An 18,839-nucleotide genomic window follows, 5' to 3' on the forward strand; every position below is an offset into this window, starting at 1 on the left:
ATGTCCAGAGACTACAGCCCTGCCGGCTGCTGGCCGGCCCCTTGCCCCTCCCGCCCACAGAATTTGGGCACATGCGCCCCCTCGTCCCCCACGCATCGCCGGTGCGCTCTGTGCCTACATCCAGGTCACTAGCACCCACGTGAAACACCCCGGTCTGAGAACAGATCCCTGGGGAACCCACCTGAGACCTCCCTGCCATCTGGCCCCATTGCAGACGCTTTCTCTGCAGGTGCGTGGCCAGTTCTGCATCTACCTAGTGGCAGTTCCTGCATCCCTCCAGCTTCCTCGTGAGATTATTAGTGGCATTCCTGGCCACTGCAGACCCAGTAGCAGCCGTGGCTGGGATGGCTGTTTCCTCGCCGTTGGGGTAGGGTGAACAGCCTTTCCTTAGAACAGGGGTGGGCACCTTCACTGACCCACAGAAAAGTCAGAAAGCGAGATGCCCAACCCCCCCAACCTCACCCCTCACTGATATGGCCCCTGACCAAGAAGCAGAGAGGCATTCCCCTTGCACACCGGAGCCGAGGGGAGCCCGGGCTAGTACATTTTGCGGGGCCCCCAGGCTCTGAGGTGGGGCCCCAAAATGAGGGGTTCAGTGTGTGGGAGGGGGCTGCTGGGAAGAGGACGTTATGTGTGGGGTCTGGGAGGGTGCAGGAGCAGGTGGAGTGTGGGAGGGTTGGGCAGGCGGGGAGAGAGGCAGGAGCAGGGCCCTTACCTGGTGCAGCTCCCCGGGGACCCACATGGCTCCATGTCCCCCGCTGCTCTCAGGCACCGCCCCCAGCGTCTCCTGTTGGCTGCGATTACAACCAATCAGAGCAGTGGGTTGTGAGTCGAGGCTCGGAGCTCCCTTCTTCCTCTGTCCCAGCAGGGAGCCACGATGGTGGGGAGCCCTGAGCCTCGGGGGGCCAGATCCAGGCAAGCCAGAGGCCAGATCCAGCCCCCCAAGCCTTAGGTTCCCCACCCCTGCTTTAGGATGTCTGGACACTGTGAGAACAGGCGGCTCCCCGGGGCTGCCTCCTTAGCTCTGTGTAGAAGGCTGGTGCAGAACACACCTGCCATTGACTCTGCACTGCCGGTCAGCTGGTTCCCAGGCCGCTGACCCCCATGGTCCTGTTCCCTGTTCGTTGCCATGACACCCCCCCCCCCCAGCGGAACCCTGGCCCTGTCTGCGCCTGACGCTCCTGTGCTTGCTTGGCTCCCCTGAAGCACGAGGAGAAGAACAGCCGGAACTCCACCGTGGAGCAGCGGGTCCACGAACTGGAGCAGCATTACAACGAGGCCAGCACGCTGCAGCACCTCCAAGCCACGCTGCTCTACGACATGCAGGCCCAGCTCCACAACATCTCCCTGCTGGCCGAATGGGCTCGCCACAACCCCGGCTGCCTGGGGCCTGCCGAAATGAGGTCGCAGCAGGAGGTGCACCGGCCAGGTGAGGGGGAAAGGGTTAGAATCCGGGCTGGACGCCTGAGCTAGCTTTGATGGAGAGAGCTGAAATAACAGGAGCAGTGAAAGCTGGCGCAGAGCTGGCAGCTGCCGGCGGTACAACCACGTGCTTGGTGTGTACTCGAGCGGCTGGCCCGAGCTAGCCAGCAGCATTGACTTCACTGTAAGGGTGTGTCTAGACTACAGGGTTTTGTCGTCAAAAGTGGACTTTTGTCGACAAAACTATACCTGCATCCACACTGCCTTTGAGTTATGTCGACATAACATCGACAAAACTCAGCAGTTTTGTCGACGTATGCAAACCTCATTCTACGAGGAATAACGCCTTTTGTTGACAGAGTTCTGTCAACAGAAGACATTATTGCATCTACACTGTCCTTTGCGTCCACACAGTTATGTCGACAAAGCGGCTTGCTTTGTCGACAGAACTGGATGTAGTCTAGACGCTCTTTGTCGACAGAAGCTTTGTCGACAGTATCTGTCGACAAAACTTCTGTCGACAAAACCCTGTAGTCTAGACGTACCCTAACTGGTAGCAGAGAAATTGGGCACGTCTACACTACAACATTATTTTGAAATAATTCACATTATTCACTAGGAGGGTGGGGAAGCACTGGAATGGGTTCCCTAGGGAGGGGGTGGAATCTCCATCCCTAGAGGTGTTTATGTCTCGGCTTGACAAAGCCCTGGCTGGGTTGATTTAGTTGGGTTGGTCCTGCCTTGGGCAGGGGGCTGGACTTGATGACTCCTGAGGTCTCTTCCAGACGTATGATTCTATGAAATAACAAGGTGATTGTCCACACAGCAAGCCCGTTAGTTTGAAATTATTTTGAAATAGCAGGCATCTTATTCCAGAATAATTAACCGTCATTTCACGAGGAATAACACCTACTTCAAAATTGCTATTTTGAAATAGCTCCTCCTCAGAGTAATTATTCCCCAGTGCTTCCTGGGTCTGTAAGTTGAGATAGCGTGTCCACGTTAAGGGAGCCTGCCTCGGACTCATTTTGAGGCTTCCCCGTAGTGTGGACATGCTATTTCTAAATAGTTATTTCGGGAGTTATCATTCTGAAATAGCTTATTCTGAAATAAGCGTGTAGTGTAGACATACCCCTCGTTACAGCAATGAAAGCTGGCTGAGGTATGGCTACATGTGTCCTAGTCACACCTCCAATCGTAGTGTAGATGTGAGAGGGAATTGTCCCCTTATGATGAAGGGGGGGATGAAAGTCCCAGATAATTTCGATGGGGAACGCTGTGAAGCAAAGACACCTTTGGTTAAATATCTGGGCAGTGCTCTGCGGAATCAGAGACTGGGTCTGTTGAACCTCTCTAATCCAGAACCTTTGGGACCTGAACCAGAGAATTTGCCGAACCATGGCAGGTCAATATTGTCTAGCAGCATTACCAACGCTTCCACTGCTGACTGGGGCTATGTCTAGACTGCAAGCCTCTTTCGAAAGAGAGCGTCTAGACTGCACGTTAAACTTTCGAAAAAGCGGCTTGCTTTTTCGAAAGAAAGCATCCAGCGAGTCTGGATGCTCTCTTTCGAAGAAGCCCTATTTACATTGAAGAACGCCTTCTTTCGAAAGAGGAACTTTCGAAAGAAGGCGTTCTTCCTCGTGAAATGAGGTTTACCGCCATCGAAAGAAAAGCCATGTTTTTCGATTTAATTTCGAAAGAACGCGGCTTGAGTCTGGATGCAGGGGAAGTTTTTTCGAAAAAAAGGCTACTTTTTTCGAAAAAACCCCTGAGTCTGGACACAGCCTGGGCTCTTAGAAGACATTTGGGGTAAATTTGAGCTAAGGAACAGCACAGACCACTGAGAGCCATTGCTACTGGCTGTAAACAAACTTTATGGGACTGTGCAAAACTTGGCCACAGGCGTGATAAGTGAACATCCAGCTAACTAAAATCATGCCAGACCAGGGATGTTGCCAGGCCAGAGTGCTGGGCTAGAGAGGGTCAAACTGTAGTAAAAAATAAGACTCGATTACGTCATTGCATTTTATGGATGTTTACTCTGGTTTTAGGCCAAGCATTTCACAATTAGATTTTGAGACCCTTTGGGGTGTCAGAATTACTGAGCACTTGTGGAACCTATGGGCTGCACCGGGAGCAACATGTTCTCCGAGCCTCTGAAAAGTTGGCCCAATGGCCTATTGATGCTGATGATATATATGCATCATGTGGCAGAAGAAGTGTGACACAGTTAGAGCTGTCCCCAAAAGATCAATTCATTTTCATGGAAAATTTCTCTTTCTCTTCTTGAAATTGTCCCATTTTTATTGAAAAAAAAAGTGTTTGGTTTACAAGAATCATTTTGGGTACCATTTTTTGAAAACCAAATCCCAATTCTTTTCTTTTTAAGCAGAACTTGAGTTGTTGGGGTGTGTTTGTTAAATCAAGAACTGACATTTTTTAACCAAAAGTTTTCGGTTTTTGTTTTTGGTAGAAAAAGTGGACAATTTCAATCAAAAATAAAAAATGTTCATTTTGCTTGAAAACCCGTTTTTCACCAAAAAGCTATTGTGATGATAACATTTCCACCAGCTCCTAGCCACAGCTCTGGGAGGGCTCAGTTCTAGAAGCAGGAAGGACAAGCTGATCTGGTTTCTCAGCCATCGGTTCTTGGCTTCTGATGTAAGACTGAAAAGAACGTGAGATAGCGGGTTGTGAATGTTTACCGGTAAGAAGCAGGTTGAACCCAATGACTCCTTCTACATTCGCTAAGCAACAGGCCTGATTTGTTAATGACTTTCACCTACCAACCTGAATCCGATTTGAGCCAGTGACGTCGGGAGGAAAGGTGCATTAGTTGGTTACTGATCCAATGAGCCAACCAGCCTAATTGCTTTCCATCAGCCTTGTATTAAAAAGCTAGTTCTCTCAGCCTCAGGTACTATGGGAGCTTGGCTCCAATTCCTCTAACCAGCAAGTACATGTAAGTCATTTCTCTTTGGAGGAGTAAATGACCTTCTGGAAACAAAGGGAACTGGTGTGGCTGGTAATACACTTAGGCTACGTCTACATTGGCAAGATTTTGCACAAAAGCAGCCGCTTTTGCGCAAAATCTTGCCACCTGTCTCCACTGGCCGCGAGTACTTGCGCAAGAACACTGACGTTCTAATCTATAAAATCAGTGCTTTTTGTGCAAATACTCTGACGCTCCCGCTCAGGGATAAGCCCTTTTGCGCAACTGTTGTTGCGCAAGAGGCCAGTGTAGTCAGGCAAGATCAATTATTGCGCAAGAAAGCCCGATGTTTAAAATGGCCATCGGAGCTTTCTTGCACAAGAGAGCGTCTACACTGGCACGGATGTTCTTGCGCAAAAGCACATCTCTTGCGCAAAGGCACATGCCAGTGTAGACCCTCTCTTACTCAAATACGCTAATGCAAAAACTCTTGCATTAAAGAGTATTTGTGCAAAAACTTGCCAATACAGACGTAGTCCCACTGGGCAGCAGAACTAGACCCAATAAATCCAGAGAGTGGCTCCCATGTGAGATACCCTTACATAAGATTTCCCTTTAACAGCATTGCCAGCTCGCTTGGCCACAAATAGTCCAAGGAAACTCTGAGACCGGTCCCAAAATAGTGGCCATGGATTGGGTGATTCCCCACTCTGTCTCCACTTCCCACAGCCAATGGAAGACCTCAAAGCACATGGGCATTCTAATTGGTGGTTTAGAACATTGAAACAGCCATTCCTGCTTGCCCAGTCTACTTTCATTGGCTGCCAGAGTTGTGATCTCATCCCTTCCGCTTCCTTCATGGGGGGAGGGAGGGGGAAAATCGCAATTTGCTCTTTATAATCTCCTCAATCCCACAGACTTGGCAATGCAGCTGGCTGGGTATTAAGGTCAGCTCAGGTTTGGGCTGGTCTAGCGTGGATAAGAGGAAGTTATCTCTGCTTGTGTGAGGCATTATGAGATCTCTCTCTCATTCTTTCCTGTTCCCTCCTCCTTTCTAGGCTAAGCTCTCCCGGGGATTTGCGCAGGTGGTAATTGGTCACACCAAAGATCTTACTCAACTTTCACTCAGTCTTTCCTCAGGCAAACCCTCTTTGGATATATCGACACTGGGCTCTCACGCAAGCTCGTGCCCCAAACCTCTGGTGGGGGATGTGACCGAGTAAGGATGCTAGAGTTTGGCCACTTGTCTGCACATCTTTAAATTGAGAGTATCAAAGCCAGGCAATGTAAGGTGCATTATGGGAGGTTTTATACCTTTCCCTGAAGTATCCAGCCCTGGCCACCTTTGAAAAATGGAAACAGGGCTAGATCATTCTGTTCCAATGTTGGAAGGGAAGAGCCTGGAAGAAATTTGGGTTTGGCAAAACTTGTAACATTTCCACACTAATTTAAACAGCAAAGGAACTTGAATTTAAAAACCAAGGCCATGCCATTCTAGTTTTGTGGAGGTCTGTGCCATTTGACAGGGACCTAAGCTATGAATTTTATATCCTGAATCAGTTGTGAATCCAACCTACCCCAGGCTCAAGGGTTTCCATTTCCAGCACAGAGGGAGGTCCTAACCACACAATTTTGATTCGCATCCACATTCGCACCTGAAATTGTGGTTGAGTGTGGATCTAGGGTTCTGGTTCCAACTCTCTTCCCTGTGCTCTGTGCCATGGAAGAAGGTTTGTCTGTGCCAATCAGTCTTGCCCACCTTTTAGGATAGCCAGAGGGATAACATAAAATGACACGAATGCGAATCCCAGAACTTAAATGTTGCCAGAGTAAAACAGAACTCCTGCTTCAAAAGTCTAAAGCTCTGGTCTGCGTCTGGAACTCAAAACTGTTGGTCGAGTTCTCAACTCAGCCCGACTCGTCCTCCCGTCTCTGACCTAACTATGAAAATGCGTCTCTTTGTTTCCTGTCTTAGATGTGAAGCATGCGAAGAACTGCCCGATAGACTGCGCTTCCATTTACTACAACGGGGTCCGGAGGTCGGGGGTCTACAGCATTATGCCCTCTGTCGGAGGGATGCCGATAGAAGTGCTGTGTGAAATGGACACGGAAGGTATCCTAAGAAGCGGCTGCGTCCCTGGGCGTCTTTTCTCATGGGGCTCAGGCCGGGGGCATGAGACAGAGCTTCAGATTTCTGGGTACACGGCACCGTGGGGCCCCAGGCAGAGACTTCCACGTGGAAATTGTCTCACCGACTGGCGTTCTAGAACTCCAGCTGTCGGAAGCCCGGTGGAGGCCTCTGATTGAGCTGCAGTGATGGAGTTAGTGTCTCCCCTCCACCCCCGCCAGGACCTACTCAAGCCAGGATGGATTCTCCTCCTTAGGGTGTCCCTTGCTTGAGGAGCTCATGAGGTTTGGTCTGTTGGAGCCTAGTGCTTTGGTCAAAGTGGGGAAGGACCGTGTCGCACTTTGAGAGTAACTGCCCCTGTATTTCCTGTCCATGGCGCCTCGAGGGCACACACACATAAGACTCCCAACCATCCCCTCTCTTTTAAACCCTGTTCTAGTCCTAACCTTCACAACCTCCTCAGGCAAGGAGTTCCACAGATTAACTGTGCGCTGTGTGAAGAAGAACTTCCTTTTATTTGTTTTAAACCTGCTGCCCATTAGTTTCATTTGGTGGCCCCTAGTTCTTGTATTATGGGAACAAGTAAATAACTTTTCCTTATTCACTTTCTCCACACCACTCATGATTGTATAGACCTCTATCATATCCCCCTGCAGTCTCCTCTTTTCCAAGCTGAAGAGTCTCAGTCTCTTTAATCTCTCCTCCTCCTGACCAGGGTTTTTAAGGCTGCATGGCTCCTTGCCTTCTAAGAATGGGCTAGACAAACCCATGTCAGGAATGGTTTCACTATTACCGCTCGAGTGCAGGGAACTGGACTGAGTCGGGTTTGGAACAGGACTGGTTTGGAACAGGTCCCGTATGAGGAGAGATTAAAGAGACTGGGACTTTTCAGCTTGGAAAAGAGGAGACGGCAGGGGGATATGATAAAGGTCTATACAATCATGAGTGGTGTGGAGAAAGTGAATAAGGAAAAGTTATTTACTTGTTCCCATAATACAAGAACCAGGGGCCACCAAATGAAACTAATGGGCAGCAGGTTTAAAACAAATAAAAGGAAGTTCTTTTTCACACAGCGCATAGTCAATCTGTGGAACTCCTTGCCAGAGGAGGTTGTGAAGGCTAGGACTAGAAAAGGGTTTAAAAGAGAACTAGATAAATTCATGGAGGTTAAGTCCATTAATGGCTATTAGCCAGTATGGGTAAGGAATGGTGTCCCTAGCCTCTGTTTGTCAGAGGCTGGAGATGGATGGCAGGAGAGAGATCGTTTGATCAGTACCTGTTCGGTTCCCTTGCTCTGGGGCACCTGGCATTGGCTACTGTCGGCAGACAGGATACTGGGCTGGATGGACCTTTGGTCTGACCCAGTGTGGCCATTCTTATGTTCTTATGGGTGGCCTATTTAGGTCCCTTCCAGCCCTACATTTCTATGGGGTTATTATTATGCTATTATTCTGCACATGGGGATATCCCCAGCAAGCCAGACTGCCTCAAGGCCAGTCCCTCTGTGTGGCTTTTGCTCAGAGGCCAATGTGTGTGCCCACTGGTAAAAAACACAGCCTGGCCTGGTCTTGCTGACCTCTACAAGTAATGCATGTTTGGGCAAGCACTCCTGACTCTCCCCCTCCCTTTTTGGCCTGGCCTGCTTGCAGACGTGCACCAGACTTGAGTCAGACCTAGGCTGCGTCTAGACTGGCATGATTTTGCGCAAATACTTTTAACGAAAAAGTTTTTCCATTAAAAGTATTTGCACAAGAGAGCGTCTACACTGGCATGTGCCTTTGCGCAAAAGATGTGCTTTTGTGCAAAAGCATCCGTGCCAGTGTAGACGCTGTCTTGTGCAAGAAAGCTCCGCTGGCCATTTTAGCCATCGGGCTTTCTTGCGCAAGAAATGAACGTGGCTGTCTACACTGGCCCTCTTGCGCAAGAATACTTGTGTAAGAGGGCTTATCCCTGAGCGGGAGTGTTGGAGTATTTGCGCAAGAAGCGCTGATTTTGTACAGTACAAAGTCAGCGTTCTTGCACAAATACTCGCGGCCAGTGTAGACAGGCGGCAAGTTTTTGCACAAAATCTTGCCAGTCTAACTTTCCCCCATAGGTCAAGCTGTCTAATCATCGACCATTGTTACAGCTCTTCCTTGGACTCTCTACAATTTGTCTAGATATTTCCTAAAGTGTGACAGCCAGCATTGGACCCAGTGCTGCAGCTGAATAGAATGGGACAGCAACCTCCTGTGTCCTACCTGTTCCACGCCTATTAATACCCCCAGAATGATATTAGTCTTTTTCACAACTACATCACAATTTTACTGATATTTGGTTTTTTCTCCTGGTGGTGCACATTCACACATACCTTGGTGCACATAAAATTATTCTGCCCCTGGATACAAAATTCACCCCTGGATGGAAACGATGAGCATAAACATTAGTGATAGCCACTCTTCCTTTAAGCTAAAGTGATTGGACTGCTACCTTACTGCGGTACCCTAGAAGAGATGCTTCTTGCAGTGTCGTTTCTGTTACATGCACATCTGAGGTGCTATGGAAACATAATAAACCGACACTCCAGAATCTCCGGTCTCTTTCATTCCTAAAAGGCTTCTTTCTATAAATTTATCAGCTTGATTCTGCCCTCGGTCACACCAGTGTGAATGAGGAGTAACTCTGTGGCAGTCAAACCTTGTGTCGGACAGATCAGAATCAGCCACAGCGATCTCTGAATTTCTCCACCGCAGTATCTCGGCTGGAGAAGCAGCATAGTAGCTGTCCTCTGTGGGTGGTAAGCGAGGAAGAGGGGTAAAGTTAGTTGAAGACAGCTCAGCTAGCAGGCCAGCCAGCCAGTTTCAGGAGGAGGCAGTATTGAGTTACGTTTCTGGTCCAGGATGATGTTGGGTTCATCACAAATAACGTTCGTGGGATACTCAGATTAGCTTCCCCTTTCTCCCACTGGCAGGCGGAGGTTGGACCGTCATCCAGCGACGGCAGGATGGCTCGGTCAACTTCACCCGAACATGGAACGAATACAAAGACGGCTTTGGGGATTTAAACAGTGAGTTCTGGCTAGGCAACAAGAACATTCACAAGATGACGAACCAAGGGGACTACTCGCTCCGCATTGATTTGGAAGATTGGAACAACAAGCACAAGCATGCCTTCTACCAGATCTTCAGGTAAGGGGGCATGGGGTCCTTCCCCGGGTTCCTGCTGTCGGCAAAGAGCCAAGTCCTGCTGGCCTTAGCGCCTGGAAATCCCACTTTAATCAGTAGAAGTTCTGAGCCCAGAAAGCTTGTGGGATTAGGCCCACGTTAGGATTCATTCCTGGTCTATTTGCTCGACTCCCACAAGTGCCAGGCAGGAAGTTCAGGCCTCACTCTCTGATCACATCCCTGCCAGGGCTGAGTTGATTGAATTGGGGTTGGTCCTGCGTTGGGCAGGGGGCTGGACTCGATGACTCCTGAGGTCTCTTCCAGCCCTGGGGTTCTGTGAGTCTATGATCAGGTGTGTGCCCTGTTGCTCTGGAACATTCTGTAGAAACTCACAGCAATTGCCCAATGGATCAATCCACAGCAATCCGCACCGGCCTCCTGTTTTTGCCCCAGAGGCAGGGGCGGCCCGAGGCGGGCTGCGGCAGCTGGCGCCCCAGGCAGAATGCGCAATCGGCACCCCCACCTGCACGGTGTCAACGGCGCCGTCAATTGCGTGACGCCATCATCGGGCGCCCCGGGTGCCCTGTTGAAGGCAGCGCCCTAGGCGACCGCCGAGTCGGCCTATACTCATGGGCCGCCCCTGCCCAGAGGCATTCCAGGAAGGAGCAAGAATCCTCCTAGTGGACAAGCGTAGAGAAACTGGCCCAAAGGGGAAGCTTCTACTCTACCCTAGTCAAGGAGGCCTCCATTGCAGTGGGAAGTAGGAACGTTAAGGACTAGTCGATCCCGCCCCCTCCCCCCCGCTGCTTGCTGCCTCTATGAGAGAGAGGCAACACAGGGGGGAGAAAGGGATACTTCAGAGTGGCAGTGACATACAACTGAGCTGGGGATCAGCTGTGTGGCGCTGCCACTTTGAAACCCCAACGCAGCGTTTCAAAGGTGCAGCCGCCGCACAGCTAATCCTCAGCTCAGCTGTGTGGCACTGGCCCTTTAAAACACCACTTCCGTGGAGCCCAGGGTCAGCAGGTGAGCCAGGGTCAGCAAAGCCCACAGGTAAGTGCTGAATGTGTGGGACTGGGAGATGGGTTGGAAATGGGGGGGGCTACGGCCTATAATGGCAAGGAGAAAGGAGGGTCAGGGCACAACAGGGAGGCAAGATCAAATCAGTATCTTAGATGCCTATATACAAATGCGAGAAGTATGGGTAATAAGCAGGAAGAACTGGAATTGCTAACCAATAAATACAACTATGATATCATTGGTATTACAGAAACCTGGTGGGATGGGACGCATGATTGGAATGTTGGTATGGAAGGGTACGGCTTGCTCAGGAAGGACAGACAGGGAAAAAAGGGAGGAGGGGTTGCCTTGTATATTAAAAATGTACACACTTGGACTGAAGTGGAGATGAACGTAGGAGATAGCTGTGTAAAGAGTCTCTGGGTTAAGCTAAAAGGGGTAAAAAACGAGGGTGATATCATGCTAGGAGTCTACTACAGGCCACCTAGCCAGGTGGAAGAGGTGGATGAGGCCTTTTTTAAACAATTAACAAAACTATCCAAAGCCCAAGATTTAGTGGTGATGGGGGACTTCAACTATCCAGACATATGTTGGGAAACTAACACAGCGAGGCACAGGCTATCCAATAAGTTTCTGGACTGCATTGGAGACAACTTTCTGTTTCAGAAGGTTGAAAAAGCTACCAGAGGAGAAGCTGTTCTGGATTTGATTTTAACAAATAGGGAGGAACTAGTTGAGAACTTGAAAGTGGAAGACAGTATAGGGGACAGTGATCATGAAATAATAGAGTTCATGATCTTAAGGAAAGGTAGAAGGGAGACCAGCACAATTGAGGTAATGGATTTCAGGAAGGCAGATTTTGATAAGCTCAGAGAACTTGTAGGTAAGGTCCCATGGGAAGCAAGACTGAAGGGAAAAACAACTGAGGAGAGTTGGAAGTATTTCAAAGGGACGTTGTTAAGGGCCCAAAAGCAAACAATTCCGCTGTGTAGGAAAGATAGAAAATATGGCAAAAGACCAGCTTGGCTTAACAAGGAGATCTTGCATGATCTCAAAATAAAAAAGGAGTCATATAAAAAATGGAAACTAGGACAAATAACAAAGGATGAATATAGGCAAGCAACACGGGAATGCAGGGGCAAGATTAGAAAGGCAAAGGCACAAAATGAGATCAAACTAGCTACAGGCATAAAGGGAAACAAGAAGACCTTTTATAAATACATTAAAAGCAAGAGGAAGACCAAGGACAGGGTAGGCCCACTGCTTAGTGAGGAGGGAGAAGCAGTAACAGGAAACTTGGAAATGGCGGAGATGCTCAATGACTTCTTTGTTTCGGTCTTCACCGAGAAGTCTGGAGATGTGCCTAACGTAGTGAATACAAGGAGAGAGAGGGTAAGTTTAGAAGATAGGATACACAAAGAACAAGTTAAAAATCACTTAGGAAAGTTAGATGTCAGCAAGTCACCAGGTCCTGATGAAATGCATCCCAGGATACTCAAGGAGCTGATAGAGGAGGTATCTGAGCCTTTAGCTATGATCTTTGAAAAATCATGGAAGACAGGGAAGATTCCAGAAGACTGGAAAAGGGCAAATATTGTGCCCATCTATAAAAAGGGGAATAAGAACAACCCAGGAAACTACAGACCGGTCAGTTTAACATCTGTCCCAGGGAAGATAATGGAGCAGGTAATTAAGGAAATCATATGCAAACACTTGGAAGGTAATAAAGTGATAGGGAGTAGCCAGCATGGGTTTGTGAAGAACAAGTCATGCCAAACTAATCTGATAGCTTTCTTTGATAGGATAATGAGCCTTGTGGATAAGGGAGAAGCGGTGGATGTCATATACCTAGACTTTAGTAAGGCATTTGATACGGTCTCGCATGATATTCTTATTGATAAACTAGGCAAATATAACTTAGATAGGGCCACGATAAGGTGGGTGCATAATTGGCTGGATAACCGTAGTCAGAGAGTTGTTGTTAACGGTTCTAAATCCTGCTGGAAAGGGATAACAAGTGGAGTTCCTCAAGGGTCTGTTTTGGGACCCGTACTGTTCAATATCTTCATCAATGATGTAGATATTGGGATAGAGAGTACGCTTATTAAGTTTGCAGATGAAACCACACTGGGTGGGGTTGCAACTTCTTTGGAGGATAGGGACATAATTCAAAATGACCTTAGCAAGTTAGAGAAATGGTCAGAGGTAAACAGGAGTTTAATAAAGAGAAATGCAAAGTGCTCCACTTAGGAAGGAACAATCAGTTCCATACATACAAGATGGGAAGCGACTGTCTAGGAATGAGCATGGCGGAAAGGGATCTAGGGGTCATAGTGAATATGAGTCAACAGTGTGATGCTGTTGCAAAAAAAGCAAATATGATTCTAGGTTGTATCAACAGGTGTGTTGTAAGCAAAACTCGTGAAGTCATTCTGCCGCTCTACTCTGCACTAGTTAGGCCTCAGCTGGAGTACTGTGTCCAGTTCTGGGCGCCACATTTCAAGAAAGATGTGGAGAAATTGGAAAGGGTACAGAGAAGAGCGACAAGAATGATTAAAGGTCTGGAGAACATGACCTATGAAGCCAGGCTTCATGAACTGGGCTTGTTTAGTTTGGAAAAAAGAAGATTAAGGGGGGACATGATAGCGGTTTTCAAATATCTAAAAGGGTGTCACAAGGAGGAAGGAGAAAATTTGTTCCTCTTGGTTTCTGAGGACAGGACAAGGAGTAATGGGCTTAAAGTGCAGCAAGGGAGGTTTAGATTGGACATTAGGAAAAAATTCCTAACTGTCAGGGTGGTCAAATATTGGAATAAATTGCCAAGGGAGGTGGTGGAATCTCCCTCTCTGGAGATATTTAAGAACAGGTTAGATAGACATCTGTCAGGGATGGTGTAGACGGAGCTTGGTCCTGCCTTGAGGGCAGGAGGCTGGACTCGATGACCTCTCAAGGTCCCTTCCAGTCCTATGATTCTATGGTTCTATGAGTTGACCCCGGTTCCGGGGAAATGCCACACCGAACCCAGAATCCAGTTTCCCCGGGCACCCATGGGCAGCCCGTAGTCAGCAGGACTTCCCGCTGGTTCCGGGCTGTACCAGGAGTTCCGCATTCCTCCTTTGAAATCTACAAGGGCCCCAGCGGAGGAATGCGGAAGTGCCTATCGACTAATCGAGTAGTCAATGGAAATTCCATCGACTACTCAACTTGTCAATTAACCACATTTTAACATCCCTGGTGGGAAGGTGTGATTTGCAGCCACACATGGGCTAGCACCTGAGAGCAGCACTGTGGCTGCAGGAGGGCTAGCTGCCTACATCTGCACCCAGGATATCTGATGGGCTTGTATTTGGCAGTCGAGCAACTCTTGCCATGGCCACGCGGCAGTAGATGCTCGCTCAAGCACACCTAGTGTGTGTGCTATGCCGGCCTAAGTTGGCAATCACAGTTCCCCACTGCCGTGTAGTCGTAACAGTAGGGGGTGAATTTATGCCCTGAAACTCATGCTTTTCAAGCTGGAGATGCAGCTGGCCCTAGAGCATGGAGTTGACCCAAAGCCGAATGGAGTCATGGGAAAGACTCCCATTGACTTAAGTAGAGTGTCATCCCAGATCTAAAACACTTAGAAACGTTCATTCTCGGTGATGTAACTGTGGGGGTTCTCATTCGTTCCCATCCTGCAGAAGAGGTGATTCAGGAAGGGTCAACCAGACAAAGCCCAGAGACTGGGGTACTTAACATGAACTGGTGGTAGACTGGAAAAACAAAGTCCGTGGAAAAAGGCCAGTGAGTCTGCTGAGAAGCCGATTTCCCACTCCACCCCTCTGTCCCAGGGAATAATCTAAGAGATTCCAGCTCAGCCCAAGAGACGAAATGTGAACAGAAGCCGAGCCATGTTGTTAGAGGGACTTCCTACAGAGCAGCCCTGGACCGGAGTCCTTGACTGTAGCTTTAGAATCCCAGGTCACCCACCCCATCTCTCCAGAAAGTGGGCCCAAGTTAGTCCAGTGCCAAACCCCATTTTGGGAGAGATAGGGGGCTGGAGCCTCAACTGGCAAGGGGCAGAACCAGTGGGCACGCCCAGCCTAGATAACTGGATGCAGGTGGATTCGTTGCAAGAATAACTCTTGCAAAGCCCAGCTTGGAAAGGAGACGTGGAAACCCCCAGGAGACAACCCAGCCTCTTCCCTCTCGTTTGCAGCATCGAGGACGAGACAAACTTCTACCGCCTCCACGTGGACGGTTTCAGTGGGACTGTGGAGGACTCCTTTGCCTGGTACCACAACAAGCGGAGTTTCAGCACGCCCGATACGGGGAACATCTGTGCCGAGATCTCCCACGGGGGCTGGTGGTACCATCAGTGCTTCTTCTCCAACCTCAATGGAGTGTACTACAAGGTACGGTTGCCATGTCAGGACAGAGGCCTTGCTACGGCATGTGTGAGCCTGCGCGGAAGTTGTCATTCGGCATGACATAGCAGCCCCTCTTTGCCTGCCCAACCACTGCACATCAGGGCCAGGCCTCCTTGCTTTGAGATACCTTGATTTCCTTGAAAGACATTGCCAGAATTATTAATAATATTTGAGGTTATTAATATTAATATGGGGACCCACCAAACACTAATGTAACCACAAATTCCTTTGTTAACTCCAAGGGCCAAATGGTGCAAATGTACCATGGGAAATTGCTCTCAACATGCCTCGCCAATAAGTAAGGTTAAGATTTTGTCATGCATATTTTTAGTATCAGTCACGGGGGCTTCCGTGAATTTTTCCTTTATTGCCTGTTACCTGTTGTGATGGGGGAGACCAAGCCCTGAGGCTAGAGAAGGGCAATAGAGCAGTCCTCCCAGAAGGCTAGAGTGGCTGTGGAGGAACCAGCCAATCAGCAGCCAGGAGGGACTATAAAAGGAACGGCAGTACTCAAGGCAGTTCAGTAAGAGAGGAGGTCGGGGTGACTGGTTGGCAGAACCAGAGACAGCTTCCAGTGGAGAGTTGTTGAGAGACGGATGGATTTGAAGGAAAGTCCTGAGCTAAGGGCAAAGGAGTTGTCTTCTCCAGAAGGGGAAGCCCTGGAGGCACCACTCTTGTTCAGAGTGAGGCAACAAACTGAGACACACTCTACAGAAGGCACCGGGATGGTCCCCTGTTAGAGGTGTACCCCAGAAGTGGTCTGTGATGGCACAAAGAGTGTGACTTGGCCAGAGTAGTTGCAAGGCTTTTAAGACGGACAGAGAGCAGGAACGTGCACTTGGCCAAACGGGGATGCTCTTGTGAGGTGAGTGCTGACCCTGTTACACCAGTCCCTGACTGTGACTAAAAATATGTGCCACAAAATGGGTGCTGCTAGGTCTTTGTATAAGGCTGACTGGTGGAACTGAACCTGGGACCTCTTGCACTTAATGCACGAGCCGCTACATGGGATGGTGCACCACACCCAGTGGGTGTGTGGGTTACACTCTCAAGCTCTAAGCCATGGCAGGCAGTGGGGGTGGGGGGACCTCATAGGACCTCATAGTCCTCCCACCAAGGGCTGAAGTCATGGAGATCTCTGGAAGTCATGGATTCCATGGTCTCCCTGGTAGAATCATAGCTGTACTAATAAACAATATCCAAAATTAAACAAAACATGTATAAGTATCTGACTGGTATACTTACAAATGGGCTAAACTCAGCAGTGCTTACACCCATGTAGATTGGCTCCAATGTAGGCAGGCAGGAATTCTTAAAGGCAAGAACCCGTTAAGAGTCTACTCTTCACACCATTTAACAAACAGGTGATGTCATTGCCTATTACTAGTCAGATTTGAGTTAAAAACCAGTCTGAGGCCAGGTCTATACTAGACCCAGAAGGTCGGCTTAAGGTACGCAACTCCAGCTACATAAATAACGTAGCTGGAGTCAACATAACTTAAGCCAAGCTTGGGGCCGTCTTCACAGTGGGAAGTCGATGAGAGAAAACACGCCCATTGACTTCCCTTACTCCTCATGACTGCAAGGAGTACCGGCTCAGACCCACTAAATCGAATGCTAGACCCACTTGTGACGGCGCGTTGGGGTCCCCCGTCTCCTGCACCCCGAAATGGCACAAACAGACTGCACCAGCCGGTGGAATAGAGGAAGTTTATTGCCTCTCCAGGATACAGCGCAGCACAGATGTAGTCTGGTCACAGAGCTGGGCTAGGATGCCTCAGGCCCCCTTGAGATGGGGGAGACAGGGCCCCTAAACTCCAGCTCCTCTCCCTAGGCTGTCTCCTCCATGCTCACAGACAGCCAGCCACCAACTAACTAACTTCCAGCCCTGCCCCCCAGTCAGGGCAGCATTCCACCTTCCTTTGTTCCTCTCCATGGGGGGGTGTCTGGCCACTGGTTCAACAAGTTTGGCATTACCTTGGCCTAGTGAGGTTTTCCCTGCTGGGTCTTGCTCCAGACAGCAGGGGTCACCACAGCCCAGCAAGTACCCCCACTACGTCACAGTGACCCACTAAATCAAACACCGAACCCACTAAATCGAATGCCAGAAGATCGATCTCTGGCACTGCAAGTGAATATGTGGCCTGAGACAGTTCACTCTTATTTCCAGTTTTACTCCAGATAAGATCTATATAACCTTCTTTTCCCCAAGGTCTTTTCTCCTTAGATCTTCCCTTCTTCCCAGCTAACCAACAGCCCCTTCATTGCACCTGGGTTCACGTAGGAGACACAACACATGTGGAGTGGGAAGAGCTAGGTTGACTCCTTTGAAGAGACATTCTATCGTCAGAGCCCTCCTTTTTAGACACTTCTCCATATTTCATCAGCTGTTCTTTGAACAGTTCAACCTCCCTCCTTCATTTCTTTTGGCCTTAAGTTATTACTTGTTATTTTTAAGGCCTTCCTCGTACTTGCTGGTCAGGGCCTTTTGTTACAACACATACACACATTCCTTTAATCTAACTCAAGCAAACTCTAGCTCTTTCCCTTTTATTTTATCCTACAGAATAGAAAATAGAACTTTCTTCTGCACCCTGGCAACCGTGCTCACTCAAGCAAGCGATAAATTACAAACGTGATAGGTTTCAGAACATCTCCTCTGCGCTGTGCTCATTGATCCACCTTTAGCAGGACTACTGACCTTCCCACCTCCTTTCCAGCTTCCATTCAGCTACTATGTAAATCAATAACAACCACTTGGCTCAAGCCATATGGACTTCCTCCAGAGTCCAATGGGCTGACTTGCAGGATGGGGCTGTATTGAGTTCCGGACCAGTGACAAGTTCCAGGCCTAATATCTTGTGAACAACCAGAGTTAGAACTTGATACCCTTGGGGATCTGGGAACTGCCTTGGCACTAGAGTGTAGTGCTGATTTCCAGACCTGGTAGATTGGGGGGCATCCCAGCTTTAATAAGATGATCAGATAGAGATTCATGGAAACGTAGGGTTGGAAGAAACCTTGGGAGGTCATCAGCCCAGTCCTCTGCCCTGAGACAGGACCAAGTGAACATAGAGGATCCATGACAGGTGTCTGTCCAACCTTCTCTTAAAACCTTCCATAGCCTCCCTTAGAAGCCTATTCCAGAGCTTATCATAGAATCATAGAATAATAGGACTGGAAGGGACCTCGAGAGGTCATCGAGTCCAGCCCCCCGCCCTCAAGGCAGGATCAAGCTCCGTCTACACCATCCCTGACAGATGTCTATCTAACCTGTTCTTAAATATCTCCAGAGAGGGAGATTCCACCACCTCCCTTGGCAATTTATTCCAATATTTGACCACCCTGACAGTTAGGAATTTTTTCCTAATGTCCAATCTAAACCTCCCCTGCTGCACTTTAAGCCCATTACTCCTTGTCCTGTCCTCAGAAACCAAGAGGAACAAATTTTCGCCTTCCTCCTTGTGACACCCTTTTAGATATTTGAAAACCGCTATCATGTCCCCCCTTAATCTTCTTTTTTCCAAACTAAACAAGCCCAGTTCATGAAGCCTGGCTTCATAGGTCATGTTCTCTAAACCTTTAATCATTCTTGTCGCTCTTCTCTGTACCCTTTCCAATTTCTCCACATCTTTCTTGAAATGTGGCGCCCAGAACTGGACACAGTACTCCAGCTGAGGCCTAACTAGTGCAGAATAGAGCGGCAGAATGACTTCACGAGTTTTGCTTACAACACACCTGTTGATACAACCTAGAATCATATTTGCTTTTTTTGCAACAGC

The 18,839-nt window shown here is 48.7% G+C and overlaps 1 protein-coding gene across 1 annotated transcript in view; it reads left to right on the forward strand.

Annotated features, from left to right (window-relative positions):
- LOC102463539 (angiopoietin-related protein 7-like) overlaps nt 1-18,839 on the forward strand; it is a 44,817-nt gene that overhangs the window by 21,432 nt on the left and 4,546 nt on the right. Inside the window, exons 2-5 of the mRNA XM_025181486.3 lie at nt 1,207-1,429; nt 6,333-6,470; nt 9,436-9,652; nt 14,847-15,042. Coding sequence (XP_025037271.3) covers nt 1,207-1,429; nt 6,333-6,470; nt 9,436-9,652; nt 14,847-15,042 — 774 coding nt within the window. The remainder of the gene's footprint in view (nt 1-1,206; nt 1,430-6,332; nt 6,471-9,435; nt 9,653-14,846; nt 15,043-18,839) is intronic.

The sequence above is a fragment of the Pelodiscus sinensis genome, chromosome 3 (assembly GCF_052426305.1).
Source record: "Pelodiscus sinensis isolate ZL-2025 chromosome 3, ASM5242630v1, whole genome shotgun sequence".
NCBI classification, from domain to species: Eukaryota; Metazoa; Chordata; order Testudines; family Trionychidae; genus Pelodiscus; species Pelodiscus sinensis.